Here is a 27,213-nt window from a genome sequence, read left to right on the forward strand (position 1 = left end):
GCGGACACAATCTTTTTCTCTCTTTCCTTTTCTCTCTCTTGGTCTTTCATTTACATTTACATTACATTTAAGTCATTTAGCAGACGCTCTTATCCAGAGCGACTTACAAGTACATACATTCATACTTTTTTGTACTGGCCCCCCGTGGGAATCGAACCCACAACCCTGGCGTTGCAAGCGCCATGCTCTACCAACTGAGCTACACGGGACTGTATATTATATACTCACACAAAAGCACCCGGATGCAAGCTAAAACGAAGCTCAAACATACATACATATGCACTGATACTACTTTGCACATTACAAAGGAACATGATTTCAAAGCCTGTTGAGCAAACTTACACCTATACGTTCACACACACCAGTAATTATCAGTCGTATGGGTGTGAACGTTGTTTGACGTAGGTACTAAAATATTCCTCAAGTAAATCAGTGAAGCATGACAAATCTCATGAATGAAGAGTTATAACACACAGGAAGGAACAAGATCCCCCTACCAGGCTGCTAATGTTATATTCACCTTTTCCTCAGAGACTACGAATATGTCATTAGTATGTTTAAGAGGATGAATAATTTACCTGTGAGATTGCTGTTGTTAAGTACCCGAATTCTCTAAAACCATTTACTAGGTGACAGAATACTACAATTACCTTCTGTGCTGTTCTGTGGTGATCTTTCTGGAATTTGCAATATCTTTAGCTCATCTGCTCCTTGCACTATCCCACCACTTGCAATTTAAATCAAATCAAATGTTATTAGTCACATACACATGGTTAGCAGATGTTATTGCGAGTGTAGTGAAATGCTTGTGCTTCTAGTTCCGACAGAGCAGGTCATCTACAAGGCTATGCTTGGTAAAGTGCCGCCATATCTCAGTTCACTGGTCACGATGGCTACACCCACCCGTAGCACGCGCTCCAGCAGGTGTATCTCACTGATCATCCCTAAAGCCAAAACCTCATTTGGCCGCCTTTCCTTCCAGTTCTCTGCTGCCTGCGACTGGAACGAATTGCAAAAATCTCTGAAGTTGGAGACTTTTATCTCCCTCAACAACTTTAAACATCTGCTATCTGAGCAGCTAACCGATCGCTGCAGCTGTACATAGTCCATCGGTATATAGCCCACCCAATTTACCTACCTCACCCCCATACTGCTTTTATTTATTTACTTTTCTGCTCTTTTGCACACCAGTATCTCTACTTGCACATGATCATCTGATGATTTATCACTCCAGTGTTAATCTGCTAAATTGTAATTATTCGATTTATTGCCTACCTCATGCCTTTTGCACACTTTTGTTATTGACTTGTTTATTGTTTACTCCATGTGTAACTCTGTGTTGTTGTCTGTTCACACTGCTATGCTTTATCTTGGCCAGGTCGCAGTTGCAAATGAGAACTTGTTCTCAACTAGCCTACCTGGTTAAATAAAGGTGAAAAAAAATAAAATAATATCTAACAAGTAATCAAACAATTCCACAACTACCTAATACACACAAATCTAAGTAACGGAATGGAATAAGAATGTATACATATAAATATATGGATGAGCAATGACTGAGCAGCATAGGCAAGATGCAATAGATGGTATAAAATACAGTATATACATATGAGATGAGTAATGCAAGATATGTAAACATTATTAAAGTTACTAGTGATCCATTTATTAAAGTGGCCAATGATTTCAAGTCTGTATGTAGGCAGCAGCGCCTCTGTGTTAGTGGTGGCTGTTTAACAGTCTGATGGCCTTGAGATAGAAGCTATTTTTCAGTCTCTCGGTCCCAGCTTTAGATGCCAAGTGAATACTGCTGACAACAAATAATAACCAACATCAGTAAATATAGCCTACATTAAAAACACTCCCTTTTTCTTCTGCAGATTTCTCTATAGCCGCTGCAGACCGGTGCAGTCATGTTCAGGAACAGCTTGAAGATGCTGCTTGGCGGCAAGACCAACCGCAAAAATCGCAACAGTGGTAAGTCAGTCTGACCAGTGTTGTGTATGTGGTGTGTCTGTCTGTATGTGTGTAAAGCTTGCTCACCCACAGTTTAACTATGTGCTTCAATAATACAACATATGACTTACTGTGGTTATCACCTGCTATAGAAGTCACTGAGATCTACCAGTGATGTCTCTCTTTGCCACTATGAACCAAGTCATTAATCTAAGCACTTATACTTGCTTCCTTTCACAAGTTGGCATCTGCCTAGCTTTTTTTACGCTGATAAAACGTGACTCGCGGTACAGGAGGCATTGCGCTGCTGCTGGGTTCAGAGCGAGATACCTGTGACTACACAGCCAAGGCACTCTCTCCAGGGACTTTGAGTGGAACGTGCCACACGATCAGTAGAGACTTGTCAAGCTTGGTAAGGTACGTCTTTGGGATGCAGCTGGTTAGGTTCACATCTCTAAAAATTGGTGCAGAGTCAGCTATACAGTACACCCCAAACACTCTCTTCTCTTACTCAAGTTACTCATCTCCCGGAAACGAAGATTTGAGGTCATTCACAAAGGGTTTCAGTCCCCATGAAACTGGAGACGGGTTGTTTCCCATCATTAGTTCCTTTTAACTTGAAGAAACTTTATATGAATGTAAGTTACACGTTTCTATTACTGCCCTTGTCTGACCAAGGACACGTTTTGCAGCATGGTGAATATAGTTTTGCAGTTTCATTACAGTAGTTCCTACAGGCTCAAAATGTTAGCAACGTGAAAATTAGGGATGCACGATATATCGGTGAACATATCGGAATCGGACGATATTAGCTAAAGATGCCAACATCGCTTTCGGCCCGATGTCTAGTTTAACGTCTGTGCAAAGCCGATGTCAAAGCTGACGTGCATACCTATATAACATAGGTACAGGACGTGATGGCGCCACGTAAAATGTTGTACTACACGTGCAACACAGCATTCCTAACCTAGCCCACAATGTCTGCTGTGTGGATCGAGCAGTCAACAATGTGAGCAGTCATTTGAAAGAGTAAGAACATTTCAGCGAGACAACTCAAAGGCGAAATCCATTAATGCCAAGGTAATGGAATTCATTGCCCTTGACAATCAACCATTCTCTGTCGTGGATAATGTTGGCTTTCGCCGACTGGTCGAGCACCGGTACACACTACCAAGTGCGCTATTTTTCAGATGTTGCCCTACCGAAATTACACCGTAATAGCGTCACTGCTATTAGCTTCGCGACTGACATTTGGAACAGCGATGTCAGCCCCATGATCATTATGAGTCTGACAGCACAGTGGGTCCACGAGGATTTCCTACTGAGGAAAGACGTATTGCCTGCTCATGATTGTGCTGTTTGTCATACCGCTGCTGCCATTTCAATGGCATTTGATAACATGTTTGAAACTTGGAAACATGAACACGCTAGCTCCATTCAAACAATTGACTCAAGAAATACCCTCTGTCGTGGCATTAAAACGCCTTCTCAACAAAACTTCCGACACAGGCTGTGAACCAGCGATTCGGTGGCATTCTCTCTTTACTGTGTCGCCACCATGCTCAATGCTATGTACAGGGACCGCTACTTCGATGCAGACAAGAAACAGGGTTTACGTGAAATGTTACATACACAGCTGGACAAGATGGAAACGGACACGGTGACAGTGCGCACCGAGGAAGAGAGGCCACGGACAGACAGAGCTGAAACTTCACTGCTTGACATGTATGATGAAATCCTGGTTGAGAGTGAAACGACGGAACAAATTAACAACGAAACAGCACAGCAAGTAAGTGAAATAAATAGATTTTGATTATGACTTACTGGTAATGGGGACACGCAAATGCCAACAAATTACATTTTGGGTTAGTGTGGTGTGTGTGTGTGTGTGTGTGTGTAACCTTTATTTAACTAGGCAAGTCAGTTAAGAACAAATGTTTATTTACAATGACGGCCTACCCCGGACGACGCTGGGCCAATTGTGCGCTGCACTATGTTACTCCCAATCACGGCCGGAAGTGATACAGCCTGGATTCGAACCAGGGACTTTAGTGACACCTCTTGCACTGAGATGCAGTGCCTTAGACCGCTGTGTCCATGTATGTGTGTGTTAACTATTTAACTGTACTAGAATGCTTAAAAGGCATCACTTGTAAAATGTGTTACATTGTGCTCTAGGTTGGACAGTACTGTCAATGGCTTGACGAAGTAAAGTTGTACCACCATTGGACTTTTGAACTATTTTATCATCAACTGCGTTGCTTTTCCTCAAGACTCGAGATTCACTGGTGTACATTTCTGCTACAATGTAGCAGTAGGCTCTGTAGGCTCATAAAAAATGACCTGAGAGAACCTGAGCCAACCAAACACACAGTAACAAAGTGTTTTAAACCATGCCACAGTGTCAAAAGACCCTCTGTTCCACACAAGCCCACACTGTCCACTCTTGACACTTTGTCATTTCAATTGAGCTGAAAGGTCGCTAATAGCCACCATTTAAAGGGCCAGAAAGGTTTTCAAGGCAGGGGTCCAGCCAGCGATAGTACCTCACGTTTAATTCCATGTCCCTGTAAGTTGTTAAAGTTGCTAATAGCAACGGCTGTCATCGTGGCAACGTGCAGCCTCAGTCATGACTGTGTTCTGCACCTCAGTGGGGAGGTGTGGTAGATCTTGGCCACTACTCGTCGGGTGTATATGTTTTTCTTCCTAAAGCCAGCGCTGAGAGGAAAGTGTCCGGCTCTACGCTATGTTTACCCTCGGAGCAGTGCCACCCCAGTGTGTTCAGAGCTCCTCCGTTCCATCCAAACAGAATGAGAAACGTGATTCAGCAAACAGGCGAGTCCATTCAGAGCGGCAAGTGTAGTCCAGGCTCTAAATCTGAAGCAATGGTTTTCATGTTTCATAACCTCTCCCTTTATCCGGGGTAGTTATGGTAATTGCGCTAAAAGCCTGTGGTATCTGTTTTACCGGAAAGCCATTTTGGATTTCCTCAGTTACTTGTCTTGTCAGACCACAGATAGTTATGAAAGGCCATAGAGGGATAATTAGGGTAATACAAGGTTATTAGGGGTCACAAGATACTATGACTGTGTACCACAGAAGTCTCATGTTGAAGGGCCTGAAAATGAACTCATTGGCCTTACTCTTGAGGCAGAAAGTACTTTTGGAATACTGTTGAAATAGAGAGAGATCACGGATTCCAATTCAAACAGAAGAAGGTAATGCACTGTGGGAGATGGGCCATTGTGGTTTTGTCGTGGGCTGGCAGAGGGTAGCAGGCAGGGGGCGATGAGGTGGGGGGGGACACAGAGCCAGAGGTGTTTGGGCTCTGTACCAAGCCTGGCGTTGATGAGGTGCACTCCTGTCTACTCATTTTCCCTCTTGAGATGTTAGGGGCTCAATCATAGCCAGATGTTGACCAGAATGCTGTACTGCTGCCAACATCGAAGAGCATTTAGAATACAAGATTGTTATGTGACACAGAATCTAACGTGACACCAAACTACCACAACAGTTGGTCTTGGTAAAGCAGTCTTTTTTTTCTCCAAGGATGGTCTGTTTCACATTTCCCTGGGATGCAGTTGCTGCTTTTCTCTTGTTATTTATATAAAAGACCCCCCACTAGTTCTGGCAAACCATTTATGACTAGCATTCTCTCTTCCCATGTCCTTGTTATTTTGTTAGTTTCAAAGACATATTGTTTGTCCCTCAACCTGTACGCAAATGAAAGGGAAAGGGGGATACCTAGTCAGTTGTACAACTGAATGCATTCAACTGATATGTCTTCTGCATTTAACCCAACCCCTCTGAATCAGAGAGGTGCGGGGGGCTACCTTAATCGACATCCACGTCATCGGCGGCCGGGGAACAGTGGGTTAACGGCCTCGCTCAGGGGCAGAAAGACAGATTTTTACATTGTCTGCTTGGTGATTCGATCCAGCAACCTTTCGATATCCTCAGCATATGTTTGGCTTAAATTAAATCCAAGCCACCAGCAACTTGCCAAGTCAACATGAACGATCTCGCGACACTGGAAAACACATGATGTCACCTTGGGATTGATGGTTACTTGCCTCCAGATTCCTCAACCTCTTGGATAACAATCAAAGCTGATGTTAGCGACAGCCAACTGCAACACTGTGCGATATTGTGTGCAGAGCGAGGGAAAAAACGTAATCTCCCAACCCTGCACAGACTGCGGTAAACATTTAGAACATGTCATAACACGTGTAGATTGTAAGGCAGATCCGCAGGGTTTCCTGGAACAAGCCAAGGCAGTTCTGTATTCAATGGCTATTTCTACACTGCTGTAGAGCTCAGTGTTCAAGTTAAGAATCAGACAATAACTGTCTCACCTCACCTACCCCTTCAGATGAGGTTCGGTCACCCAGTATATACCACTACAGTTGAAGTGGGAAGTTTACATACACCTTAGCCAAATACATTTAAACTCAGTTTTCCCAATTCCTGACATTTAATCCTAGTAAAAATGCTCTGTCTTATGTCAGTTAGGATCACCACTGTATATTAAGAATGTCAAATGTCAGAATAATAGAGAGAATGATCTATTTCAGCTTTTATTTCCTTCATCACATTCCCAGTGGGTCAGAAGTTTACATACACTCAATTAGTTAGCATTGCCTTTAAATTGTTTAACTTGGGTCAAACGTTTCGGGTAGCCTTCCACAAGCTTCCCACAATAAGTTGGGTGAATTTTGGCCCATTCCTCCTGACCGAGCTGGTGTAACTGAGTCAGGTTTGTAGGCCTCCTTGCTCGCACACGCTTTTTCAGTTCTGCCCACAAATGTTCTATAGGATTGAGGTCAGGGCTTTGCGATGGCCACTCCAATACCTTGACTTTGTTGTCCTTAAGCCATTTTGCCACAACTTTGGAAGTACTTGGGGTCATTGTCCATTTGGAAGACCCATTGTGCGTCCAAGCTTTAACTTCCTGACTGATGTCTTGGGATGTTGCTTCAATATATCCACATAATTTTCCATCCTCATGAAGCCATCTATTTTGTGAAGTGCACCAGTCCCTCCTGCAGCAAAGCACCCCCACAACATGATGCTGCCACCCCCATGCTTCACAGTTGGGATGGTGTTCTTCGGCTTGCAAGCCTCCCCCTTTTTCCTCCAAATATAACGATGGTCATTGTGGCCAAACAGTTCTATTTTTTGTTTCATCAGACCAGAGGACATTTCTCAAAAAAGTATGATCTTTGTCCCCATGTGCAGTTGCAAACTGTAGTCTGGCTTTTTTATGGCGGTTTTGGAGCAGTGGCTTCTTCCTTGCTGAGCGGCCTTTCAGGTTATGTCAATATATGACTCGTTTTACTGTGGATATAGATACCTTTGTACCTGTTTCCTCCAGCGTCTTCACAAGGTCCTTTGCTGTTTTTCTGGGATTGATTTGCACATTTCGCACCAAAATACGTTCATCTCTAGGAGACAGAACGAGTCTCCTTCCTGAGCGGTATGATGGCTGTGTGGGTCCATGGTGTTTATACTTGCATACTATTGTTTGTACAGATGAACGTGGTACCTTCAGGCGTTTGAACATTGCTCCCAAGGATGAACCAGACTTGTGGAGGTCTACAATTGTTTTTCTGAGGTCTTGGCTGAATTCTTTTGATTTTACCATGATGTCAAGCAAAGAGGCACTGAGTTTGAAGGTATGCCTTGAAATACATCCACAGGTACACCTCCATTTGACTCAAATGATGTCAATTAGCCTATCAGAATCTTCTAAAGCCATGACATAATTTTCTGTAATTTTCCAAGCAGTTTAAAGGCACAGTCAACTTAGTGTATGTAAACTTCTGACCCACTGGAATTGTGATACAGTGAATTATAAGTTAAATAATTGTTGGAAAAATGACTTGTGTCATGCACAAAGTAGATCTCCTAACCGACTTGCCAAAACTGTAGTTTGTTAACAAGAAATTTGTGTAGTTTTTGAAAAACGAGTTTTCATGACTCCAACCTAAGTGTATGTAAACTTCCGACTTCAACTGTATATACACATTCTGGTGGATGCTGATTCCTCTCCAAAAATGCAGCATACGACTACAGCACTGGGACATGCGGTGTGCTATGGCTAAGCAGCTTGTATGAATGCAGCCTTGAAAGCGGATGATGGAAAGGGACCATGGGATGTGTGTGTCAGCTGCAGCAATCTGAGTTTGCTGGCTAACGCCGCTCAATGGCTCTGGTGACTGTCATTGCCAGCCAAGACCGTTGTGCCTGTCCCAGCACCGCCTGCTAATTGCAAGCTTTTTTTTGTCATTAGCGTCAATGAAATCCAATCAAATTTAGAGGCTCATGCAACCGAGACCAATCAGGCGCAGAGCCACGCGTTATGTAAGGAAGCTGTGCACATCGACAAAATTAGAGATTTTCACTGCAGCTGTGGGCCTTAGTTACTAGGCAGGCTGTCCCCTCCCATCATCCCCACCATGTTCATTCATTACTTCCTGTTTGGCGATGAGGTTATTTTCCGCAGAATTTAGTTTACCTCTTTAAATAGCACTTGTGGGAGTGATGGTGCTGAAGCCGGCAGCTTGTCAGGTATGATTTACAACCAAGACATGCAGCTCTACTAATTGTTTCTGTTATTGAGGAGGTGCACCATGTTAACATTGTCTGAATCAAACGCATTATTTTTTATCCAAAGACGTATCCTCCTCTAAATGATTGTGCTAGTGGAGTTGATTTTTGTAATTCAGTGTCCTCATGTTTGCCCACCAGAGTAGTAGAGTAGTAAGACTATGGGACAGTTTATTTTATTTATTTGCTCTGCCAAATCTCTGGCCCTAATGCGTTTATCTACCTCAGCACTCACTCTTATCAGTCCACACTCCTCCTTCCACTTCCCCTTCTCCCTCTCTCCACCTCCCTGATCTGCATATCTCCATGGTTCTCTGTCTCCCTGCCCATGCCCGCTGACAGGCTCTGGCCCACTGCCCAGGTCCTGGGTGCATCCAGACGGGTTCTGTTCATCTGGCGGAACGGCTGGCCCCCACCTACATTCCTCTATCCCTCCTACCTCCCACTCTACCTCCCCAGCCATAATCCCCCCCCCCCCCCCCCAGAGTCCCCGCTGCCTGTGGAGAGAAAGCATCCCTGGAGCGAGGCCAGGAAGATGGGGGCTACTGTGCGGCTCAGGCGCTGCCTGCAACACTACAGAGGGGCTCAGCTGTAAGACAACCTCACTACCCTTCCTCTTCTCCCATCCATCACATCAGTCTCTCTCTGGGGTACCCTTCCTTCCACCTTTGTGTGTAGAACCTTTAGATCCCTTGGAATGATGAGTGAAAACGTAGAGGAGTGTGGGGATTATAGGAGCTGAATGCTTCTCAAACACCAGGTGTTGCTTCAACACAGGGATCACCTTATGTAACTTGGCAGGTCATCATTGCACATAGCTCACTCAAATCCCCAAATGAGCAAGCTACAGGAGAGGACATAGGAGTGCACTGCTCACTGCAGTCAGTCTACAACAGAGAGAAACTATATTGTAAAAGAATGGGTTTCATGAGAGTCAGTGCCAGCTACATAAAATGGGAGGACTTAGTACTACAGTTCAGTAGTAACAGCCACTAGACTCTGGCATGGAACTCTGCACCAGGAGGCCCATTGTGTGACTGATGTTACACCCAGCCCTCCATGCGACTGATACAGTCATTAGAGACCTCATCTTTCCTTCCTTTCCCCAGCCGAGGCTTTACACAGTGTCACGTGGCTCCGAGGCTGCAGACGATCTTGCCCAGTCTCGCTTAGCTCACTGGTTTATCAATGTCGCCAACCCTAACCTCCTCACACCCAGCCAGTAGCAAAGGGGTTGTAAACCCTCACAAAAATTGACCAAATGGTACCCCTGTAGATTTGTGTTTTTCTGATCTGTCTCCATGATTCATGCATAGGTGATTCACACTTGTGTAGTAGATGATTCAGATCTGTCTCCATGATTTATGTGTAAGTGATTCAAACTTGTATAGTAGATGATTCAGTAGATAAAGACCAGACAAGCTGCTGTTGTAAAAGTGTTATTCCCCTTCTCTATTGGTAAAGGTAGAAGTTGCCCTTAACCACAGATCTAGGATCAGAGGATTAGGAGGATTGAGTCCTTTTGCTTGGCAGTTTACTTTGCTGTTGTACTATTGACTCTGATGCCAACTACCTACCATTGTAATATTGTGGTCTGGTAGAATGCCTATAGTTTTCAGTAGGTTACGCATGGCCAGACTCCACAAGTAGCGTCTCAGTTTTGGTGTGGTGTTGATGCATTGCAGATTTATAGGGTTGTTTACAGCACTACAAAGCTCCACCATCCGCTTGTGTGTGTGAACCTGTCCTCTTTGGAATTCAGCCCTTTGGGAAAGTGTCACCTCAGATCATCGGATGGAACTCTTCTTGGAGTTTACGGATGGATACGTATGCAATCCATATTCACTTTGTGCACATACACATGCTAAAACACATGTTATCACGCACACGCACACACACACACACACACACACACACACACACACACACACACACACGCAAACTTTTTAAGCTAGGGAACTGTCATTTATACTTGCATTCAATGTATAAGGTTCACAGCAGACATACTCTGTGTGTGTGTGTTCATCACCATTGTGCCTGTACAGAAACAACCTCTAGTTCAGAGGAAGAGCAAGCTGGAGAGGAAGGAAAGGCTTCACATTTTAAAATAGCATTTCATCTCAACACCTCTGAATACCCGGAAATATGTTTTTTTAACCTACTACCACTCCCTAGTTCAGTAGAACTGTATTCCTATTAGAAGTCGACCGATTAGGATGTTTCAACGGCGATACCGATTATTGGAGTACCAAATAAAGCCGATACCGATTAATCGTCCGTTGTTGTTTTTTTTAAATTATATATATTTTTTCATATATATATTTGTAGTAATGACAATTACAACAATACTGAATGAACAATGAACACTTTTATTTTAACTTAATATAATACATAAATAAAATCTATTTAGTCTCAAATAAATAATGAAACATGTTCAATTTGGTTTAAATAATGCAAAAACAGTGTTGGAGAAGAAAGTAAAAGTGCAATTTGTGCCATGTAAAAAAGCTAACGTTTAAGTTCCTTGCTCAGAACATATGAAAGCTGGTGGTTCAATATTCCCAGTTAAGAAGTTTTAGGTTGTAGTTATTATAGGAATTATGACACGTCGACTATTTCTCGATATACCATTTTTGTATTTCATATACCTTTGACTATTGGATGTTCTAATAGGCACTTTATTGCCAGCCTAATCTCAGGAGTTGATAGGCTTGAGTCATAAACAGCGCTGTGAAGCAAGCATTGCTAAGAGCTGCTGGAAAACGCAGTAAAGTTTGAATGAATGCTTACGACCCTGCTGCCGCCTTCCACCGCTCAGACTGCTCTATCAAATCATAGACTTAATTATATAATAAACACAGAAATACGAGCCGTTGGTCAATAATGTGGTAAAATCCAGAAATTATCATTTCGAAAACAAAAACGTTTATTTCATTTAAATACGGAACCGTTCCGTATTATATCAAACGGACGGCAACCCTAAGTCTGAATATTGCTGTTACATTGCACAACCTTCAATGTTATGTCATAATTATGTAAAATTCTGGCAAATGAGTTCGCAACGAGCCAGGCGGCCCAAACTATTGCATATACCCTGACTCTGCATGAAATGAACGCAAGAGAAGTGACACAATTTCTCTAGTTAATATTGCCTGCTAACATGAGTTTCTTTTAACTAAATTTGCAGGTTTAAAAATATATACTTCTGTGTATTGATTTTAAGAAGGGCATTGATGTTTATGGTTAGGTACATTTGTGCAACGGTTGTGCATTTTTCGCGAATGCGCTTAAATCATCCCCCTTTTGGCAAAGTAGGCTGTGATTCGATGATAAATTAACAGGCACCGCATTGATTATATGCAACGCAGGACAAGCTAGTTAACCTAGTAATATCATCAACCATGTGTAGTTAACTAGTGATTATGTGAAGATTGATTGTTTTTTTTTAAATTTAAGTTTAATGCTAGCTAGCAACTTACCTTGGCTCCTTGCTGCACTCGCGTAGCAGGTGGTCAGCCTGCCACACAGTTTCCTCGTGGAATGCAATGTAATCGGCGTCCAAAAATGGCGATTACCAATTGTTACGAAAACTTGAAATCGGCCCTAATTAATCTGCCATGCCGATTAATCGGTCGACCTCTAATTCCTATTCACGGCTATTCTGAATGTGCCCTCACTTGGATTGAAGGTTGTGTTCACAAACACCGTTCCCTCTGATGTGACGAGTTGTTTTGTGAATAATCATGTTTACTTGATTATGCCTGTGTGGGTGGGTCAATCTATGTATCGGAGTGGGCTTACATAAGGATGCATGGATCAAGTATGTGTCTGTACTATTGTCTATACAATTATTAGGATTTCTGTGTGTTTTGTGAGTGTGATGCTTTTATGTGGTTGTTCAAGGAGGACATTGCAGTCAGTGTGCCTTTTAGAGCTTCCGAGTTTTCTGTGTCTGGGAGAGGGGAAGAGGGAGAGAGAGCCAACTTGCCGCTATCGAGTGGGAGATGGAGAGAGGAGGAGGAGGGCGAGTCCGCTCGCCTGCCTGTTCCTGTGTGTCTGTCCTTGTATGTGTTCCTGCGCGTGCGCCAATACCTGGCACTTGCTTTCAACACTGCAGAGCTCACTCTCTGTCTACAGCTCTCCATCTCTCTCTCTCTTACTCCTCTCCTCCTCTTCCCTCTCCTTTTTTATTCCTCATAATTTGTGTGCCTCCATTGCCATATCTCTATGCCACGTCCTTCAAGTAGTTTACCATGGTACAGGATTTTACTAGCTGGGGACGCAGCCTTTTTCTACTAACTAAGGTGAGACTGACTCAAGCTTTACCTGGCTAAGGTACTTACATAGGAGGGTGGCATCTAGGGGTGGGGGGGGAGTCTAGGGGCCATAGAGAAGGTACAGGTAGTTGTGGTCGGGTTCAGAGAAGTACATGTTTACTGCTGGGATGACTGTTCTTTAGCTGCTCTGTGATGCACACACCTCTGAGTACTAGCTAGCTAGTCTAGCACTGCCCACTGGATGTCAATCAGGATGACTGCCAGTTCTGATCTTTTCGATGTGATTCTATGCTATGAAATTCTTCTCTCTCGGTTTCTGATTCTGCCTCATGTACTACGCTGGCTTTCTCTCTCCAGCCCATTATGCGCCTGCTCCCCCTCTCTCTCTGGTGTGACAGGTTATGGGCGGGGAAGAGGCTGGGGTGTGGAGAACATGGAGCCTCTCTCACACAGAGTTATGTGCGCTGCATGTATGATTTCTCTCTCTGGCGAGTCGCAGGCACAGGCAGCATAATGATGCGAAGTAGCCGTTTCCTTCCCTCCCTAGCAGCACAGGGCTCCTGCAGATAAAGGCAGAGCACACATACGCGTTACTCATGTTACACACACACACACGTTACACACACATATGCATTACACACACGTATGCGTTACACACATACGCGTTACACACACATACGTGTTACACACACACACGTTACACACACAAACATTACACACACAAACATTACACACACAAACATTACACACACGCGCGTTACACACACATACGCGTTACACACACATACGCGTTACACATGTTACACACATACGCGTTACACACAGACGCGTTACACGCAGACACATTACACGCAGACACGTTACACACACACACGTTACACACAGACACGTTACACACACACACATTACACACACACGCGTTACACACCCATACGCGTTACATGTTACACACATACGCGTTACACACCCACGTTACACACAGACACATTACACACGTTACTCACGTACGCGTTACACACACACGCGTTACACACACACGCGTTACACACACACGCGTTACACACACACGCGTTACACACACAAACGTTACACACACGTGTTACACACACACATGCGTTACACACACACGTTACACGCAGACGCGTTGCACACAGACGCGTTGCACACAGACGCGTTGCACACAGACGCGTTGCACACAGACGCGTTGCACACAGACGCGTTGCACACACAGACGCGTTACACACACAGACGCGTTACACACACAGACGCGTTACACACACAGACGCGTTACACACACAGACGCGTTACACACACAGACGCGTTACACACACAGACGCGTTACAGGAGCGTTACACACAGACTCATTATACACGTTACACACACACAGATTACACACACATACAAACTCACACATACTGAGTATACAAAGCATTAAGGACACCTGCTCTTTCCATGGCATAGACTGACCAGGTGAATCTAGGTGAAAGCTATGATCCCTTGGTCACTTGGAGGAGACAGATTTAAAGAAGGATTTTTAAGCCTTGAGACAATTGAGTGCCATTCAGGGGGTGAAGGGGCAAGACGCAAGATGTAAGTGCCTTTGAACAGGGTATGGTAATAGGTGCCAGGCACACAGGTTTGTGTCAAGAACTGAAATGCTGCTGGGTTTTTCACAGTCAACAGTTTCCTGTGTGTATCAAGAATGGTCCACCACCCAAAGGACATCCAACCAACTTGACACAACTGTGGGAAGCATTGGGGTCAACATGGGCCAGCATCCCTGTGGAATGCTTTCGAATGCTTCCGAGTCCATGCCCTGACGAATTGAGGCTGTTCTGAGGGAAAAAGGGGAGGGGAGAGTGCAACTCAATATTAGGAAGGTATACAATTACTGTCTGACACGCATCCAATCACGTACACACACTCATCCCATCAACATGCATTATTTTTCTCTCAATTACACAGAGAAACACATTCACTCACACACACCCCTCACTCTCCCATGCACAGTCACACACTCTCATTCTTACCCATATTCCCCCTCTCCTTTTCTGCCTCTCCCCTCTAAACACACACACACACACATCCATCCACTGTCAGTATCTCTCGCCCACTCTGGGTTCTCGAGAGGGAGAGAGAGAGAGGCAGGGCACAGTGGGATCAGGTTGCTCTGCCTGTGAAGTTTCTCTGCTGCTCTTCTTATTCTGCTTTAACTCTGCTCTAATCCCTAGCAGCAGGGAAGCACTGATGGCTTCTGAATAGAGAGGAAATGACTTGCTTTACAATCCTCACATCATTAACCACCCAGAGAGAAAATACAGCTAATGGTATTGTTCTCTTCTGGCCAATCCATAGCCCAGTATGAGTGTGTAGAGTATGTGGGTAATGAGTATAGTGGGTGGCTGGTGAAGGTGGGCATGGTTGAGTGTTTGCTGGGGGCGGCTGGTTAGATAAGTGCCCACCACACAGTACAGTGGCTCAGCAGAAACATTACATTCCCAAACTGTTCTTGCGCTTGCACTCTCACAAAATTTCTGTGTGATTCCTCACGAAACACAGACAAAAAAAGACCATGATTTGGGGGATTTTCATGAAATGTAAGCCATAGAATAGTGCTTTGGAGGAAAGATTGTTGACATACACTACCGTTCAAAAGTTTGGGGAAATTTCTAAGTGACCTTGTTTTTGAAAGAAAAGCATTTTTTTTGGTCCATTAAAATAACATCAAATTGATCAGAAATACAGTGTAGACATTGTTAACATCTTTTGGGTACGTGAGACGTTAGCGTCCCACCTCTTCAACAGCCAGTGAAACTGCTGGGCGCCAAATTCAAATACAGAAATTCTCATTATAAGAATTCAGAAAACAAAACATATTTTACATAGGTTTAAAGATGAACTTCTTGTGAATCCAACCACGGTGTCAGATTTAAAAAATGCTTTATGGCGAAAGCATACCTTACGATTATTTGAGAACATAGCCCAGCAGACAAATCATTACAAACAGTAACCAGCCAAGTAGAAGAGTTACACAAGTCAGAAATAGAGATAAAATGAATCCCTTACCTTTGATGATCTTCATATGGTTGCACTCAGCAGACATTCATTTACTCAATAAATGTTCCTTTTGTTCGATAAAGTCTCTTTATATCCAAAAACGCGTTTTCTTCAGTTATCCACAGGCTCAAACAGTCAAAACAGGCAGATAAAAAAATCCAAATTGTATCCGTAAAGTTCATAGAAACATGTCAAACGATGTTTATATTCAATCCTCAGGTTGTTTTTAGCCTAAATAATCGATAATATTTCAACTGGACAATAACGTCATCAATATAAAAGGTAAACAAGAAAGGCACTCTCTCGGTCGCACGCATGAAAAAGCTCTGTGACACTTTAGGGTCCACTCATTCAGACTGCTCTTACTTCCTAATTTTTCAGAATACAAGCCTGAAACAATTTCTAAAGACTGTTGACATCTAGTGGAAGGCATAGGAACTGCAATTTGAGTCCTAAGTCAATGGATACTGTAATGGCATTGAATAGAAAACTACAAAACCAACAAAAAAAACTACTTCCCAAATGGATTTTTCTCAGGTTTTTGCCTGCCAAATCAGTTCTGTTATACTCACAGACACTATTTTAACAGTTTTGGAAACTTTAGAGTGTTTTCTATCAAAATCTACCAGTTATATGCATATCATATCTTCTGGGCCCAAGAAGCAGGCAGTTTAATTTGGGCATGCTTTTCATCCAAAATTCCGAATGCTACCCCCTACCCTAGAGAAGTTAATGTTGTAAGTGACTATTGTAGCTGGAAACGGCAGATTTTTAATGGAATATCTACATAGGCGTACAGAAGCCCATTATCAGCAACCATCACTCCTGTGTTCCAATGGCACGTTGTGTTAGCTAATCCAAGTTTATAATTTTAAAGGGCTAATTGATAATTACAAAACCCTTTTGCAATTATGTTAGCACAGCTGAAAACTGTTCTGATTAAAGAAGCAATAAAACTGTCCTTCTTTAGTCTAGTTGAGTATCTGGAGCATCAGCATTTGTGGGTTCGATTACAGGCTCAAAATGGCCAGAAACAAAGAACTATCTTCTGAAACTCGTCAGTCTATTCTTGTTCTGAGAAATGTTGGCTATTCCATGCGAGAAATTGCCAAGAAACTGAAGATCTCGTACAACGCCCTGTACAACTCCCTTCACAGAACAGCGCAAACTGGCTCTAGCCAGAATAGAAAGAGGAGTGGGAGGCACCGGTGCACAACTGAGCAAGAGGACAAGTACATTACAGTGTGTAGTTTGAGAAACAGACGCCTCACAAGTCCTCAACTGGCAGCTTCATTAAATAGTACCCGCACAACACCAGTCTCAACGTCAACAGTGAAGAGGCGACTCCTGGATGCTGGTCTTCTAGGCAGAGTTGCAAAGAAAAAGCAATATCTCAGACTGGCCAATGAAAAGATTAAGATGGGCAAAATAACACAGACACTGGACAGAAGAAGATTGGGGGGGGGAAGTGTTATGGACAGACAAATCTAAGTTTGAGGTGTTCGGATCACAAAGAAGAATGTTCGTGAGATGCAGAAAAGATGCTGGAGTAGTGCTTGACGCCATCTGTCAAGTGTGGTGGAGGCAATGTGATGGTCTGGGGGTGCTTTGGTGGTGGTAAAGTGGGAGATTTGTCCAGGGTAAAAGGGATCTTGAAGAAGGAAGGCTATCACTACATTTTGCAATGCCATGCCGTACCTTGTGGACGGTGCTTAATTGGAGCCAATTTCCTCCTACAGCAGGACAGTGACCCAAAGCACAGCTCTGAACTATTTAGGGAAGAAGCAGTCAGCTGGTATTCTGTCTATAGTGGAGTGGCCAGCACAGTCACTGGATCTCAACCCTATTGAGTTGTTGTGGGAGCAGCTTGACTGTAATGGTACGTAAGAAGTGCCCATCAAGCCAATCCAATTTGTGGGAGGTGCTTCAAGAAGCATGGGGTGAAATCTCTTCAGATTACCTCAACAAATTGACAACTAGAATGCCAAAGGTCTGCAAGGCTGTAATTGCTGCAGTTGGAGGATTTTTTGACGAAAGCAAAGGACACAATTATTATTTAAATTAAAAATCATTATTTATATCCTTGTCAACGTCTTTCCTATTCATTTTGCAACTAATTTCATGTATGTTTTCATAAAAAACAAGTACATTTCTAAGTGACCCCAAACCTTTTTGGTAGTGTATATTTGACATAATTGAGACATTGATCAAAGTTGACATATTTATGACATTAAGGCCTTACCCAGACTCCATAGTGTTTCATCTGTAGTTGCTACAAAGCAAACATTGGTGTCATATGAGGCGTTACCACTTGCTCTGTAATATGAGTAGTATTTTGATTTCAACATTTGATTGCTATATATTGTTGAACATAATATATTCTACCGGCTTTCAAAGTTCCAGAGTAGGATCTCTCCTACTTTTAGAGTTAGGATCCAATATGTAAGCATTAACAACAGAGTGAATATGAAAATGTATTCTGCTGGTGATTTACTGGATGTGCAATGATACAAGTAAGAGGAGGGCTGGATTGGTTACCTTGCCTACTGTGGCAATGTCTCTGTATTAAATGGGCCATAATTTAGAACTAGCAGAGAGTATATTATGTCTGGGTTTTGTGAAGAGTTATCTTCTGTTACACTCTGATACTGTGTCCATGTCCCGTATCTTATCATCTGGATGTTAATGTTGTCACAACTTTGCTTTGATGTTCTCACATTGTTTCTGTAGGGTCCCGCTAACTCCATATATGTAGTATCATGGTGCACAAGGTCACTGTGACTCGCTTCTCCTCCTTTTCTTTCCCCTCTTCTCCTCCCCTTAGTGAATTCTGCCGACGCTGCTGGATTTATGGGCTTTATCATGCAACGTCTGCCTCTGAGTACAGCAGGCAGCACACACTGTGGATCCACACAGCCTCTCACAGCATTCATCAGCTACTTACCACACCTGTTTACAGCAGTACAAGCTCATGAAGCTCTATGAAGCTCAAATGTCTCCCAATGTCATCCTTTGAAGCACAGGATTGCTCCCCCTGTCATTAAGCCATGGTTTCATCGATACTCCCATCAACATGTTGTAGTGTCCATTGAGGAAACCATCGTATGACACTGCCTGATGCCATCGTCTACACCTCTGCCATTAGCTTTAGCCTGTTGCTAACAGATGCCTTCGATATAAACTGAATGTCTGGTTACTTCCCTCTGTGTATTTTTAGGAACAGGTCAGGTCATTGGGAAAACCTCTTATAAACTTGTTGTTTTCATTGAAGTGGGATAAACAGTGCTCTGCTAGCAAAGCCTAGCTTGTAGCAGACGCCACCAGATGAACTTTTGTATGCTTTGTTTGGAGAGCGAGAGAGAGCCCAGTGGAGCACTTGCTGAGAGACAGACGGACAGAGAGGAGGAACAAAACAGAACCGATAGAAAACAGGAGTGGAGGAGTGGTGGCTCACAGCCTGGGGTTTTGTCTTGTCTCCTCCTCTATTTTCTCCTCCTCTCGCTGGCTAACCCACTCCCTCATGCTCTCGCTCACTCACAGCCCAGAAGCACGCACGCACACACACAGCCCTCCCCTTGACCAGCCAGAAAGCTGAATTATTCAACAACGCAAGACTACGCCCAAGCATCGCTTCTTTCTCCAGGCCAGAGACACACACACACACACACACACACACACACACACACACACACACACACACCTTAACTAGCATCCCATAGCACGTCACACGTTACAACTGGAAGTGCCTGTTTATAATGGCTGCTAGGCTGTACAAGGCTTTAACATCTGGAACCATGTGGAACACTTAGCTTCTCACATGCTCCAAACAAGCAGGCCAATATTCCCCACAGAAAAGAGAAAACAGAGGATTGGAATTGTATGTTTAGGTATGGTACCTCAGGTCTTGTTTCCCCCATGTATAATTCTATTTAGAGAGAAATAAGTTGTATTTGTAGTAACAAAATAAGCCTGGCAAGTAAGGTTATAGTACGGTACCTCTAATACAATGATTAAAGATGGTGTAGCTAACCCTGGGCTAGGAAAAACTCCAGGCCCTATTGGTGAAGTCTGGTCTATTGTCTCTGTGTCCCACTCAGAGGGACTGCAAACAAGACCGCTAAATAGCTAATCAAATGACTATCTGCATTGGCCCTTTTTGGCACAAACTCTCTTGCACTGACTCTATGGACACACACTCACACATACAGTACTTACACTAACACACACACATACACACCACAACATACTACCTACTGTATGCACGCGCATGCATGCTGACGCCGCACAAACACTTTCACACTCACCACATACGCTGCTGCTACTGTTTTATCTATCCTGTTGCCTAGTCACTTTACCCCTACCTATATGTACAGTACATAGCTACCTCAATTACCTCGTACCCCTGCATATCAACTCAGGACTGGTTCTCCCTGTATATAGCCATGTTACTTTTACTCCTTTTTATTGTTCTTTAGTCAATGTGTATTTATTCCTCCTATATTTTTTCATCTAACTCTGCATTGTTGGGAAAGGACCCGTAAGTAAGAATTTCACTGTTAGTCTACACCTGTTGTTTATGAAGCATGTGACAAATTATTGGATTGATTTGGAACTGGAGAAAACACAGCTGGTCACCTTCAGCTCAGTAGACCAACGTCAGAGCAGACATTTGTCTTCGTCGGAGGTCTCTGGCCCTGTTCAAATAGGTATAGGTTCACTCCTAATGTGCATATTGGATACATTAAGTGTAAACCTCTACTTCTGAGTACAATTCATCAGTCCACATAATTAGAATAGATTTGTCTTGCATACTCTTGCTATGACGAGTACATGCATTTTATTACAAGTTCTGTTCTACAAGGTTTGATTGACTACTTTCAGACACGATGTACACAGATGTATGGTTACTGCCGGTATTGGACATTTCTTAGAGGAATTCATGCAAATGTTGGGTTCACCCATTTCAAATAGAGACTTCCTGCAGTTTACTAGTATCACATTTACAGTTATTGAATCCCACCTGTCTTGTAAATACGTCATACATAAGGCTTCCACAGGGCCCAGAGCCCCTTTATTGCCTAATTAAGAATGTGAGTGAACACCCCGTCAGTGTAAAGTGTCTGCTTCGTGGATGTCAGGGCCGCTCTCTTATTGATCCATGTGGTGTGTCTCACCAGACAAAGTGGAGAGAACTAGAGAATGTCTCTGAATATTAAGCTAGCCTAAATGATGTGAAGAGGTACCAGGCATGTTGAATTATTCGAAGTGCCAGAAAGTAACCATTGATACCCCACTATAAGTGTGTAAATAAACTACTAGGTGCCAGCTGAAAAATAGTGTTACCAAACAATTCTTCCTGCCACAGCCCAGTCTTAAGCTGCAACCCAGTGTAATTGGTTGGGATCCACCATGTGGGAAAGGCTGCCATAGGGTAGTGCTCCCAGGCACATCGGTTGGTTATAGGCAACAGCCTTTAGGGAAGGCTACATGACAACACAGGATGGAACATGTGTTCCCATGACACAAGCAGCTGTCGTAACCGCCCCCTCTATGCCGTGTGTGTCTGACTAGGAAGAGTTGCGTCATGTACGTGGCTTTATGCCAGAGCACCGTATGGCGCTCCACTTTCTGCCAATAGCTCTCTGTGGTCCTACTGTTGGCTATGGTGTTAGCATGCTATCATTAGCATGCCATGGTGTTATACTATGATGTTAGCATGATAGACCCCCCCCCCCAATCATCCCAGCTGGTGTTGGGGGTGGTTGTTGGGACTTTGGGCAGTGCCACACAGAGCAGATTTAGGCCATGCTTTGGGCTTAGGACCCAAGCTGCTGGGTTTTGCGTGGGGGGTAATGTACTAGAACAATTGCTTTTCAACATGCTGGACCTGATATAATCAAGCCTACAGGAGAAATTTGTATGGAACTTTTCCAGTCAAACCATATTGTAGGTAATTAGCCTAGATAATTTATTTAACTTGTCCATAGACGACAGGGAAATATTTGTTAAACTGTGAGGTTTAGGCATACCACTGCTGGCTTGCTTCTGAAGCTAAGCAGGGTTGGTCCTGGTCAGTCCCTGGATGGGAAACCAGATGCTGCTGGAAGTGGTGTTGGAGGGCCAGTAGGAGGCACTCTTTCCTCTGGTCTAAAAAATAGTGCATTATGGGCCTTGGTAGTCATCCTCATGCTATTACACGGAGGTCAGCTAGGCCTAATTCTAATGCACATAAATTCATCTGACAAAACCCTATACTAAAAGAGGAAATGTGTGACAATACTTAGGCTACACAACACAAACAGGCAACCAAATGATCAAATGCATGAACAAACACTCACAAACTAGCCTCCTTTCCCCTGCTTTCAACTACTCACTCTTTGCTGTCCTTTGCCTCGTTTTTTTGACTGCTTCCGAACTGTGACCAATGTTCAGTACAGTATGTATTTGGTCAGGGTGACTGAATGTCCTTTCCACTGTCACCCTTTTAAAATTCCCTCAACGTAAATGTTTCCCCATAATCACTTACCTAGTTAGGATCAGATAAAACAACCTCAAATCTTACCCCTAACCATTAGGGACATTATAATATAGCTGATCCTGGAACATTCGTTAGGGGGAAAGCTCTCCTGCCACACCACTCTAGAGTCCATTTGATCTCCCTGAAGGGACAGAAAACACCTCAGTCACAGCTAGTGTTTTAACACTCTTTCATACCGCAAATCCGATTTCCCCTGACATCCTTTGCCGTTTGTGTGGTTGGATTTTGATCAAAGCAGCGTAAGAATTCCTTCACACAGTCGGTTGCGGTTCCACTCCGGTGACACTTTTTACCACTTTTTACCTCCTTCCCTCGTGGCAGTTCTCACTGGTGATTAGTCTGCTCCCTCCTTGCTCTCCCAGGCTTAGAGCTGCCTGCCTGGGACTCTGAAGTCATTTAGTGATGGGGTGCATTTCCTATCATGTCTCTGCATTCATCCATTCGGGTGGTTAAGGCTCTTCCACATTGTGAGAGAAGCTCCAGAAGGCATTTTCATGTGGAGCAAAGGGTGTGACATTTTACCTCCGCAGTAAAGTTACAGAGTGATTTATATTAATTGCGGACATGGGCATATGGTGAAAATTGTGGTCTCCATCTCCCCCCATCTCTTTCTATATCTCTCTCACTTCACTTCACTTCACTCACTCACTCTCACACAGAGACGCACACATCACATGGCTCTCCCTCCCTCTTGTGAACTGGCCATCCGTCCACTCGGTCCATCTGTTGTTTGGAGGCCGAGCCGTTCAGTAGACGAGCTCAACACAACAGGCCAGCTTCCTGTCTGACGCCATCTGATGCACGTGTGTGTGTGCGCATGTGGTCCCTTTTACTTTACCTTCCCATGCAGATGTACTGAAGAGATCTACAGTAGTAGCAGCCTTAAATAACAGAACATGATGGCCACAACTCCCTCTCCTCTCCTCCCCTCTTCCACTCCTCCCCTCGTCCTCCCTTCCTTTCCATCTACTATTTCATAACCGAGGAGTGCAACTGGAGCTCAAACATTAAGACAGTTCTCGCTCTCTCTCTCCCTCCCTCTTTTTCTTTCTTTCTTTCTTTCTTTCTCCCTCTTTCATTCTCTCTTTCTTTCTTTCTCCCTCTTTCTTTCATTCTCCCTTTCTTTCTTTCTTTCTTTCTTTCTCCGTCTTTCTCCCTCTCTCCCTCAGGGTCGTATTAACTCTAATCTCTGTCATTAGAAATGCAAGACTAAGTGTCTGGACCAACCCTCCCCTGTTCACTGTGCATTCGAGACACATGGCTCACTTTGCTCATAATCTACAGTATGATCTCAAAGAAAACAACTTGTGGAGCTCATCGTTGTATCTCTGTGATGGTGTGGCCTATTGTATCAATTCATCTGGTGGTTATGTAGTGCTGTCAACATGGACATTCAGCATGGTGTAGTGTACATACAGTGCTGAGATGGAGTCATTGCCCAACCTGTTTGATGTCTCCATACCTTTAACTCCATTACCCTAGAGAGACAGTCATTGCTGTTACATACCGGTAAGATACACTTGGCTCCCATAAGGTTAAAGCTATGCTCTTTATTACACTTTTGCAGCACTGCAAATTCCCCTGGCTGGCAGATTACCTTTCGTGACATTGAAGGGCGCAGCGACATCATCCGTATCTTATTCCCCCTCCTTTGCCTCAGGCCTCGGGCACAGGGACTGATATACTGTCTCTGAGGGGCCAGAGGGCTAGGTGGGGACACGTAAGGGGAGGCCTGTTGTGCTTAAATATACTGCTGTAATATCTCGTTACAGCAGCACAGTAATAACATTACCAGTTTAATTGGCTGTGAATTGAAACGCCCAGAATGGCATTTCACCCCCTTAACACCACCCCTACCCCCTTTCTCTCAGCCCCCCTCACCATACCCACTCCTCCTAGTGATGTAGAAGCGGTTAGATTAGAGTTAGCCAATAGGCACAGATCCAGACATAGATTGAGAAGGTGAAAGGCATTAAGGCTGCTGGGAAGGGAGTGGCAGGTTGTTGATGCTGTACGCAGGATGACTCATACAAAGTCTGAAAAGACATCTAGCACAGTCGAACACAGACACACTTAGTCACATCACACACAATTAAAACATCAACAGACGCAAATTGCTAAAACATAATCCAAGCGTGGTGTGTGTGTGTCTGTACTGTGTATTCCAATCAAACTGCTGTTCCTCTGTGTATAGAATTGTCTGTGACAGCCTGTTTTCACCTTGCTACCCACCTTCCCCTCTCCCTGTCTACTAATACATGTTCATTAGTGTGGCCTTGTGCTGTGTCACATGGGTTGCCAGTGACACACTGCTGCTGGTGTCATCAGCCAGTGTCCCTGTCTGAGGTGCTTGTCACCTGACATGGTGGCACTCAGGTGCTTCTTGACTGAAGAGTACTGTGATTCCTGACATTATTCATGTTAATTCTGTCCAGTCACGTTAGGGAAAGGGGGATACCTAGTCAGTTGCGCAACTGAATGCATTCAACCGAAATGTGTGTTCCGCATTTAACCCAACCCGTCTTAATCAGAGCGGTGCGGGGGGGAGCTGCCTTAATCCACGTCATCGGTGCCCGGGGAGCATTTGTTTAGGGGGGTTAACTGCCTTGCACAAGGGCAGAACAGCAAATTTTTCCACCTTGCCAGCTCGGGGATTCGAACCAGCAACCTTTCCACTAGGCTACCTGCTCTTGCCAGGGGAAACGTCTAGTGTGCTGTAGAAAGAAGGAGAGGGAGGATAGAGTAATGCCACATTCAGTCTTTGCCTTTATTCGTGATCAATTGGATACATTTTTATTGATCATCAGTTTCTGCTATATTTGGATATCTGGCACAGTCAGAGCTATTGAATGTTCCAGCTGACATTTTCATTCCACATTTTCAAGCATTCCAGCATCCCTAGTGGCTGTACTATCCTACCCTATCCTAATTAGCCTACTGTTTCACTACCAGACAACAGGCAGGTGCTTGTCTGAGAGAGAAACAAAATGGACCCGTCCTTTAACACTAGGCTGACAGTTGCAGAGGTTTGCCAGCTTGTACGGTGAAACTGCAGCCTCAACCGTGTCTAAAACTGGAGGTGTTGACACGGTTGGAGATGATACTGAGTGTGCTGTTAATGAAATGTGTCAGCGAGCGATGTGTGTGTGTCTGCACTATATTGTGAGTGGTGATAATGTAATATGTCAGTATGTTGGTTTTAGGTCTCTTGTGAACAGTAGTTGATGTCAAATGACAAATTCTGTCGGTGTGTGGGAATGTAGTATACATGACTATATGACGCCTCTCTGTCTCTCCTTCCTAGGCGGCAGCTCCACAGAGGGTGACGGGCTGTTTGAGGGCGACTACGGGGGGCCTCCTCTCCCGGTGACCGAGGGCATCCATCACATCCGTATCATGGAGGGCGTGTCACGCTCGCTGCCCTCCTCCCCCCTACTCTCCCACCAGGCCCTCAACATGAGACTGCAGCCCACCAAGAGGCTCCCAGGTAGTTACTCAACCACTGGTACTAGTTCAGTTTTGGTCTGTAGACTCACTAGGGGAGGTTTGGCATAAACAAACTTACTGCTGTTCTTAGTTCAGTACTACTGCGTGGACAAAGCGAGAAGTATCAAGGAGCCTTGTTTGGTGCCTGCTGCATGTAGATTTGGTATTGAAGGTGAAAAGATGGTTGCTTAACGCTGACGACATCTCCCACTTGATTCTGACTCCATTTGAACTGTGTTCAGGGTCTCAGGAGTCAGACATGTCACAATGAACTGAATTACATTTCTGGCCAGTTCATCCTATTCAAGTAGCACACTGTGGCTCCCGGCCACTTTGAAGATGAACCAATTAGATTCACAGAGGGCTGCTCTGCTTATATCAAAACACTTTCATATTATCTGAGAATTGTCCCCACAATACAGTATGACGCCTGGCCTCATAAGGCTGGTTTTGCCTCCCTGCTGACTCCTCATTATGGTCCTGAGATAAGGCCCAATGGGTGAACGAGGACCTGTCACCCCCTCGCTGAGCACCCCACTGCTTTACCATTCCACTGGGGTAAACTCATACCCCCCCCCACCCACCAGGATGGTTAATGCCAGGGTGTTTGCGATAGGGGAGCGGCTGTGTGTAATTCCGAGGTAGAGGAGAGATGGTGTGTGATGGAGATAGGAGTGTGTAAGTGATGGTGTGTATGAGAAAATGAAGTGTGTGCGAGAGAGAGAGAGATTGGAATGGCATGTTTTTGATGGCATGTCATGTGAATGTGTGACGTGGGACTATTTGTCTATGAATAGCAGGGTGCATCGTAATATGACTGAAAGGTGGGAACGTGTGTGACAAAGAGACTGGCATATTGGGTCCTTGAAAAGCACTATAAAAGTACCTATAATTATTATTATTATAGCAATGTGTTGGTTTTTCATGTGCAGGTATTTCAAGTGAGGGATTTCCATGAGAAGCTCTTGTTAGTTCTTGTTTTCCTCAGTATTATTCATCTCCCTGCAATGTCATAGTTAGGAGGCTTTCAAGAAGCCCAAAAGTTATCCATGTCAAATCCTCCATCCTTCTCACAAATAAGCGTTGGCCCATCTCCCTTTTAGCCCCCATAACCCTACATCACTTACCCCACCCCCGGTTAGTTCAGGGTGCATTGTGGGAAACGCATAATGTTGCATCTCAGCGGGAAGCTGTGGCTGTTAAAGAGGCTGGTAAGCCGACTGTGACATCACTCCTCGACACTGTCTGGCCCAGATAACATAACAAGGCGTCTCTCTGAAATCTGCCCCATAG

General features: G+C 44.1%; 1 protein-coding gene across 1 annotated transcript in view; it reads left to right on the forward strand.

The window, feature by feature from the left end:
- LOC120037537 (protein TANC2-like) overlaps positions 1-27,213 on the forward strand; it is a 134,695-nt gene that overhangs the window by 64,392 nt on the left and 43,090 nt on the right. The window contains exons 3-4 of the mRNA XM_038983572.1: positions 1,878-1,974; positions 25,739-25,921. Coding sequence (XP_038839500.1) covers positions 1,911-1,974; positions 25,739-25,921 — 247 coding nt within the window. The 5' untranslated portion in view covers positions 1,878-1,910. The remainder of the gene's footprint in view (positions 1-1,877; positions 1,975-25,738; positions 25,922-27,213) is intronic.

Source organism: Salvelinus namaycush, chromosome 3, assembly GCF_016432855.1.
Source record: "Salvelinus namaycush isolate Seneca chromosome 3, SaNama_1.0, whole genome shotgun sequence".
Classification (NCBI taxonomy): Eukaryota; Metazoa; Chordata; class Actinopteri; order Salmoniformes; family Salmonidae; genus Salvelinus; species Salvelinus namaycush.